The 7477-nt window shown below is 47.5% G+C and overlaps 1 protein-coding gene across 1 annotated transcript in view; it reads left to right on the top strand.

The window, feature by feature from the left end:
• The window catches only part of LOC104468195 (collagen alpha-1(V) chain-like), a gene marked incomplete at its 3' end in the record, with an annotated part of 52627 nt that overhangs the window by 34107 nt on the left and 11043 nt on the right, over positions 1 to 7477 (top strand). Inside the window, exons 5-8 of the mRNA XM_010082246.1 lie at positions 924 to 1070; positions 1197 to 1445; positions 5736 to 5888; positions 6193 to 6249. Coding sequence (XP_010080548.1) covers positions 924 to 1070; positions 1197 to 1445; positions 5736 to 5888; positions 6193 to 6249 — 606 coding nt within the window. The remainder of the gene's footprint in view (positions 1 to 923; positions 1071 to 1196; positions 1446 to 5735; positions 5889 to 6192; positions 6250 to 7477) is intronic.

The raw sequence follows: 7477 nt of genomic DNA, 5'->3' as shown, positions 1-7477 counted from the left end.
TAATGCCACCAACCCGCTCTGGCTTAGGGCTCTGGGAGCAGAGCGATGCTCGCAGGAGAGGCACCGCCGCCCAGCCCCGGGAAAGTGCCGTAACCGCTCCGCCAGCGCTTCTGGAGAAACAATAAATAAGTAAAATAAAATAAACTTCGGTATGGTCAAAATATGTGGTAGTAGGAAAATAAAACTCTTTTTTTCAGAGCCAGCAGTTCAACAAGGGCTGGCTTGTCTCAGGGCTGTGTTGCTCCGTGTAAGAATAACTTTTCCACGCGCCGGCGTCTGCTGCCAGTGAGAGCGATGGACTGGCGAAGAAATTTGCCATGCCTGGCTGTAACCAAATGTTTTGTTTGTATTTCATTTTGAAGAATGACTGACGCCTTGTGGAAAGTGCTGAAAATATCTTGTTTCCAAAGCGCTTCTGCCCACGGGCGGGTGGGAAGTCACGCAGATGCTATTAATGCAGTCAAATGAGGGAAAATAGCGTCATCCCTGCTTCTCAGGGTGGCTGCGTGACTCAAGGGTTTTCTTCCCCTCTCTGAATATGTCAGATGTGTGACCTGGGCGGTCTCAACAATCTGAGGTTAAAAAAAAAAAAAAAGTGTTTTCTGTTTTTTTTATTGCGTTATTGTGGGTGACTGAGTTGCTGCAGGGTAGATCCATCCTCTCCATCCTAAGTGAGAACGTGCCCCAGGACTGAGAGGTGACTGGGAACCTCCTCGAATCACAGCCATTGCCAAAGCAGCCCCAAGCCAGGCTCTTGGGGAAGGTTTCACAGAAGCTGATGAACAAGAGGAAGGGAAAGATTTCACTGCATGGGTCTGCATCACAGCATGGCTCCGTTGACATAAAATAATGTCTAAAAGAACTGGAAAAAATGTGTTTGGGTTCTGCCAGCTTATCTTCTGCTTTTCATCTTCTCTTTGCAGTACACTGATGGGGAGGGAGAAGGCGACACCTACTACTACGAGTACCCCTACTATGAAGATGTCGATGAAGCCATCAAGCCAGAAGCACCCACCACCAAACCTGGCACTCCGGAGGTGGCTGCTGGAGAGAGACCTGAAACCAAGGAGGTACCAACATGGGGTCCTGGCGAAGATGCCTTTGATAAATGGCACCTTTGGAGAGGCGGGGAGGTGGAGGGCGATGCAGAATTTTCTTTGTGTTTCTCTGATTCTGGCATTTTATTTCTGCAATAGGACTATCCTGCCCCAACGCCATCACCTGATGTGGGGGACCTGGGCAAGCCGACAAAAGAGGATGCTACGGTGGATGATCCCCTTGTAGATGAGTACAACTATGAAACCATTAATGAAGAATACTTCACGCCTCTCCCCTACGAAGATGTCAACTACAACGAAGAAGTAGACACCCAGGGCGGACTCACTGAAAACGCCGTGGAAGCTGAACTCCCCACGAGTACCGTCATCACCTACAACGAGACCGATGTAATTTTGATGAATGTTTTTTCCTTGCACTTTGTTTTTTATTAATTCTGGTATTTCTTAGCCCTGAGAGCAAAAGAGATGTGATCATCCATATGGTAAATCTGTAAGTGGTTTGGGCAGCTGTTGGAGGAGGAAGATTCTCGTAAAATATTTTCACTCCAGATATGTCAGGGTGTGGAACACAGATATTTAGAACTTGGTTAAGGATTATTCCCCTGGAAAAATCTGTTCATATCGACATCTGCATTTCCCTGTGCAAAGTGCTTGTCTGACAAAAAGAAAAACGAGGGTTGGTGTTAAAATCTAAGCAAAACCATTTTATTTCAAAGCTTTTAATATAAATCCTTACAATGTTGATTTGATGGAGAACATCAATATTTTTCATTTTGTCGTTCCCACTGCATAGCTTCTCTACCTTTTTCAGATTGTAATTTAAAAAAAAAAAAAACCCCAAACATTTCAACACCGAGACAAACCCTTATTTCAAACTGCTGCATTAACCCAGAGAGAACGCGTCTGGTTTGTGCACAGATCTGCTCAGAGATGAGATCCCACATTTGATGTTTCTGTTGGAGCGATTACATTTTTAGTTACCCACACTTTAATGTACTTCGAGTGAAATATGTTGCACTTGAGACTCTTCTATCCTTAAGACTTGCCCAGTTTTTGCGTTTTGTATTAGTGCTCAAATAGCTGTGAACGTTGGTCTCATCCAAGGATGAGACTGAGATAAATTGTCGTGCGGTTGCGTGCTGTACAGCTCACCATGCGAGGAAGTAACCGCGCTAGATGAGGCAAATTCCTCACTATCCAGGAGCGTCAGGAAGGGGAGCTGATAGTGGGATAACGTGTTCTGGGAGGTATGATGGGACTTGGCAGAGTTTTTTGGTTCCTCCTTGAATGGAGAACTACTTGGTTATGGCACTGTCAAAACTCAAGGCTTTCTGGGAGGTGCTGGAGAGTGGCAAAAGAGACAGCGAAAATTGGCCAACAGATTTGGAGCTGGACCTGGAAGTTTGAATGAAAAGGTGTCGGGGAAAGTGTCCAAGCAAAGAGCCGAGCAGCTGGAGAGAGGCTGGGGGGAAGCCAGCCACCCCGCGGGCTGGTGGCCCGGTGGGGATCGAGTCTAGCCAACTGGGGATGAAAAATGCGGTGGAGGAGGAGGAGGTTGAGCAGCCCAAAGTGATACACAGAGAGAAACAGAAACGGCTCCAGCGTATCGAGGAAGTGAGCGCCAACCTGAGTGAACCCGCGGATGGGAAACTTTTCTGTTTCCTGACAAAGAGCCAGAAATCTTTGGCCAAGCTTGAACTTTCTAATAGAGAGGAATTAAAAATTGGATAGCGTGACCTTAAAAAAAAAATTGGAAGAGGAAATAAGAGGTTTAAGGGCCACTTGAGTTGTTAGGAAAAGGAAATGGAAGAGAAGGAAAGTTCAGGTAGGGAAACACAGGGTGAGGCTTTGCTATGGGCAAGCTCAGCCTGCTCTCAGCAAAGCACCTCGCAGGGCGAGGGAGCCAACTGCCCACCTCCAGCAGCTCCAACAGACCGTGTTCAGAGGGGAGGGCTGTGGGACTGCCCTGGGGGTGGAGGTTGCTCCAGTGAACCTTTATCTGATGACCAGAGAAAAGGACTTGCCTGGCTGAAGGAGGTTCCCGTGCAGCAAGACGAAGGTTAACACAGGGTGACATTGCAAAGACTCCCCCAAAAGTGCCAGCCTGGGGGATGGATCTCCAAGAGGATATGGATTTTGGGTAATACAGCTCATAGTGGGAGCTAAGGACCCTGCCTGCAGCCACAGACTCCTGGGGAAACCGAATCCTTTACTCCAGCAGCAGACCCAGCTGCTTTAGGAGCAGTAGGGAAGCGAGGATCAGGAGCTCGTGTGTGTAATTGCCCACCTAGTACCTGGTGCTAGGAACAGGCTTTCAGTGGGAGATACAGCGAAGTCTATTTGCTCCAAAAAACCCCGCAAACAAACAAAACCAAAAAACCAAACCACAATAAACCAACCAAGCAAAAAACACCCAAAAACCCCCCAAAAACCCCATGAGTTTTTTGGATAGTTTAGGAAATTATTATAGTTGTCTTGGTCACAAATAAGTGGCATAATGTAGAGTAGTCCCAGGTTTCCGCTGGCAGCTGGAGTCCCCACACTGTCGCACCGGGCTGGGCTGGGACACCGGGTGTCCCTGGGCTGTGACAGTGCCAGCCCCGGCGCTGCTCATTGCCAGTTGTGGGATCAACGGGGGATGATGCAGAATGGTCACGTTTAGCATCCCAAGATCAGGATGTGCTTGTCACTGTGGAAGTTCTCGGTGTTTTGGGAAGACTCTAATTCCTACAGTGGGAATTATAAGGGGGTTCATTTTTATGCCATTTAAACTTTGTGGAGCCTGGGCGAGAGGTTTTGGAGCCGGCGTAGTCGCTGAACTCTCCTGGGCTCGCGTTTCGGTATGGCCAATAACTCCGTGATAAATGCCAGGGAAGCAATTGGAGATTTAGCAGGCAGCAGTGCTCCCGTGAACCAGAGGAGCTGGGGACAGATATATTTTGTTCGGTGCCTGCTATTCATCAGGCAGTTTGCTTTACTTGTCCGGATGCATCCACCAGGGCTTCATACCTGCGTCGCTTTCCCAAAAGGGAAGCAAAAGGTGATTTAAATGAAGCTGTTACCAACAATGGAGAGTCACAGTGTTTTGTACACTGATTTTTTTTGGACCTCCTCTTTTCTTTGTGGACTGTTTGCTGATTCAGGTTATCTTAACAGCATTGTTCAGGAGATTATTTTTAGGCTTTTGTTTTGGTTTTTCTCCAAAGCACCTGCAAATCTCAGCATGGAGAGCTTTTCTCCTTCTCTGCCCAGTTATTCAAACTATCATCTCTTTTCATGCAGATTGCCTTGGGGATCTTAATCAAAATATCAAACCAGACATTTTTGACATGAATGTCAAGAAATGCAATTTGAAGAAAGCTTGCTATGTTATCCCCAAAAGCCTTATAGCAAGATAAACAGGTTTTAAGGTTTCAGAGTGCAAACCCAGATGAAAGATTTCAAGCAGGATAAAAGCCGTGTGTGATAGCGCTAAATCCATTTGAACAGTACAAAGGAAAAATAATGCTAACTTTTCCAAGTTTGCTAATTGAGTCATTGCCAAACTCTAATTTCTGCAAAAACCCACTTGGTATTTGCAGAGGTAAAAGAAGATGGGGTGGCAGAGGAGGGATGATTGCTATAGCACTGTAGGTTATTCTTACTTTAAAACCACTTGCATTTAGATGCCGATCCTCATGCTTATGGGTTCTGAGCAGTGTTGGCACAGAAACAAAGTCTGCAAGCAGTGGTGGCATTGAAATTATTTTTAATTCATAGCAGTGAGGAGATAATTTATCTGGGAAGCACTGGAAATATTTCTATTTATGGACCATTTTGGTCATTACCTGGATGGGAAAGAAACAACAACAAAAAGTTATCAGCACATGTTCTTTACCACGCTGTTCAGTCTAAAGGATGCCAAGAGATGGTTGCCTGCCAGGCTGCAAAAAGCACAGGATTATGGAGAGAAGCAAGTTTTTTTAAATGCTCTTGCTTGTGGTCCGTAACATCTGTCTCCGTAAGGATTCAGAAGGTATTCGGGGATTAATTGCAGCAGATTTGTAAAAATTTCTGCTGCTTCTCTTTGGACAAGCACAATTGCGACTTGGATCCCAGACTAAACAAACAGGAGGTTTTTGTAGAAGCAAACATGGATTTTTCCACATTTCCTCCAGTGATCGGATACTCATAGTGACACGTTGTGGTTTTGATGTGCATTTTAAATATGCGACTGGATGTGTGACTTCTTACACTTCATCCAGTGTCTCCAGTCCTGAGGCGGTGAGAGATGAGTAGGGCTTGGAGTCGGGAACTTCCATCCCCTCTTTCTTTAGGCCTTTAGTGTTTGTGGGATCCTCCTGACGTGAGCTCTTGCTTTGTGCTGTGTTTTGTTTTCCTCTCTCAAACTTTTACGCTCACAGTGTTATTTTAGGGATTGACGGAGAAATCCTGGGGAAAGCCAGGGTGTATGCTTTGGCATAGAGATCCTCCCATCCTTGCTGGCATTGGAGAAGACCTTTGGAGGTCACTGGAGACCTTAAAATTCTAGAATTTAACTTTTCTTGTGCTTTTTATTTGCAACTATTATTATAAAGCTGCTTCTTTTGGCAAAACCCACAGTCTTCCCCTGATTTTCCAGCGTGTGCAGCCTAGAGAGATTTGCAGCCTGACGTGCTGCTGCTCTTTTGCTTCCAGGCTACTCAAGGAGGAGATGACCTGGATAAAGATTTCACCGAAGAAACAATAAAAGAATACGATGGGAATTATTACGATAACTATTACGACCGAACAGTCTCTCCTGATATTGGCCCTGGCATGCCTGCTAACCAGGACACCATCTACGAAGGGGTAAGAGGGGTAATTTCCCATCGAGGGTAAGCTTAGTTCCAAGTCAGTCTTCCCATAAGTATGACCTAGGGCTTGGCAATGCCAAAACCAGCCGGAGCATCTCGCTTGGATCCATCCACCTGCAATGCCCGTGTTTTGCACAAGGCAGGGAGGAGGTGCGCCGGTTCTTTTCTACACGACCATCAGCAGTCCTTTGGTTGCAGAAGGTGTCCCAGGATCTCCAGATCCTGCACAGAGGGGTGATGCTGCTGCAGGCGATGTCCTCTCTGACCGTCTGCCTTTGTGTTCCCTTTGTGTGCTACAGATCGGTGGCCCACGGGGCGAGAAAGGACAGAAGGGCGAGCCTGCGATTATTGAGCCGGTAAGGACCATCTGGGGGGTTTTTTGGTGGTTTATTTCTCCCCAAGGGAAAAGGTACGCGGGGTATGTTTGGTATGGCTTGGTGCTCTCAGGGGTACAGCTGGGAGGAAAGTTTCCCATGGAGGAATTACTTGGTTCATTTAAGAACTTTTAATATAAAATACTGTAAATTTGTTTTTTAAAACTTGAAGAAGCAACCTAAATTATGAAGGAAGTGCAAAATTTCCCATGAAATCTCTCATTTACTAAAATAAAACCTGTTGGGACTGAAGCATGAGGCAGAGGGCAGGTCTCACCTCTCCGGGGGTTGTGAAGTGCCCCCGGCTCGGCAGCAAACCCACTCCCCTGAGCACCCGCAGCCACTGGCCGGGTCATATCCCGACCTGAACCTGCACCTTGGGACCGACTTTAATTGTGCAACTAATGGGTTCATCTCTGTGGAAATAAAAGGGTTCTCCCCGCACACAGCTGTGGGAGAGGAGAGCTTTGCGCCTGCTCCAGGGTCCCACCAGCGTTCCACTTTCAGAGAAACCCTGCGTTGCCAAGAGTGGAGCTCAGCACTCTCTTTACGATTCTGCCCTCGCCTGTTCTGAAGTTGTTTTTCTTTCTAAAGAACGGTTACAATCTGCCCGTACCCTTTGCAGTCTGCAAAAAATGCGGGTGGCCAGCTGAGCATCCCCTTGGGGGAGGATGGAGCCGGTCCCCAGCGGCGCTCGCAGAGGGGACAATGGGGATTGCTCTGCGGGGCTGTTAGCAGAGCTGGAGGCTGGTGGCCGTGTGTCTGTCCCTCGTTGTGTGTCAGGATGTTGAGGTACCCCCATGGCTGCTCCTCCCTGGGCTAGAAATGGGGCTTGGGGTCCTTGCAGCCCCGTCCCCTGAGCCCCGTCCCCGAAGTGCCGAGCGCACGCTTGCTGCATCCCAGCAACTCAATTAACCTATTTTTCCTTGGCAGGGGGCCAGCACGGCGCCCACCATCACTGCAACACTTCCCATCACTCGGAGGCCATTATTTTTCTTTTAATTCTTCTTCCCTTTCCTTCTTTGCTGGACACTTTTGCAGATAGCGCGGGGTAGGGGGGGAGGGCAGGGAGAAGCTGGGGTGCAGCAGCAGGGCTTGAAAAACCTTGAAGGAGTGACTTATAAAAACATTTCCGACCTTTCCTTCCTTCTCTTCCTTTCGGGGTCTCACTCTTGCTCTGTACACAGAGGGAGGAGCGAAAAATTTGCGT

Source organism: Pterocles gutturalis, unplaced genomic scaffold (assembly GCF_000699245.1).
Source record: "Pterocles gutturalis isolate BGI_N339 unplaced genomic scaffold, ASM69924v1 scaffold20049, whole genome shotgun sequence".
Classification (NCBI taxonomy): Eukaryota; Metazoa; Chordata; class Aves; order Pterocliformes; family Pteroclidae; genus Pterocles; species Pterocles gutturalis.
The sequence above is the reverse complement of the archived record's forward strand: the minus strand, read 5'-3'. Positions and strand labels throughout refer to the sequence as shown.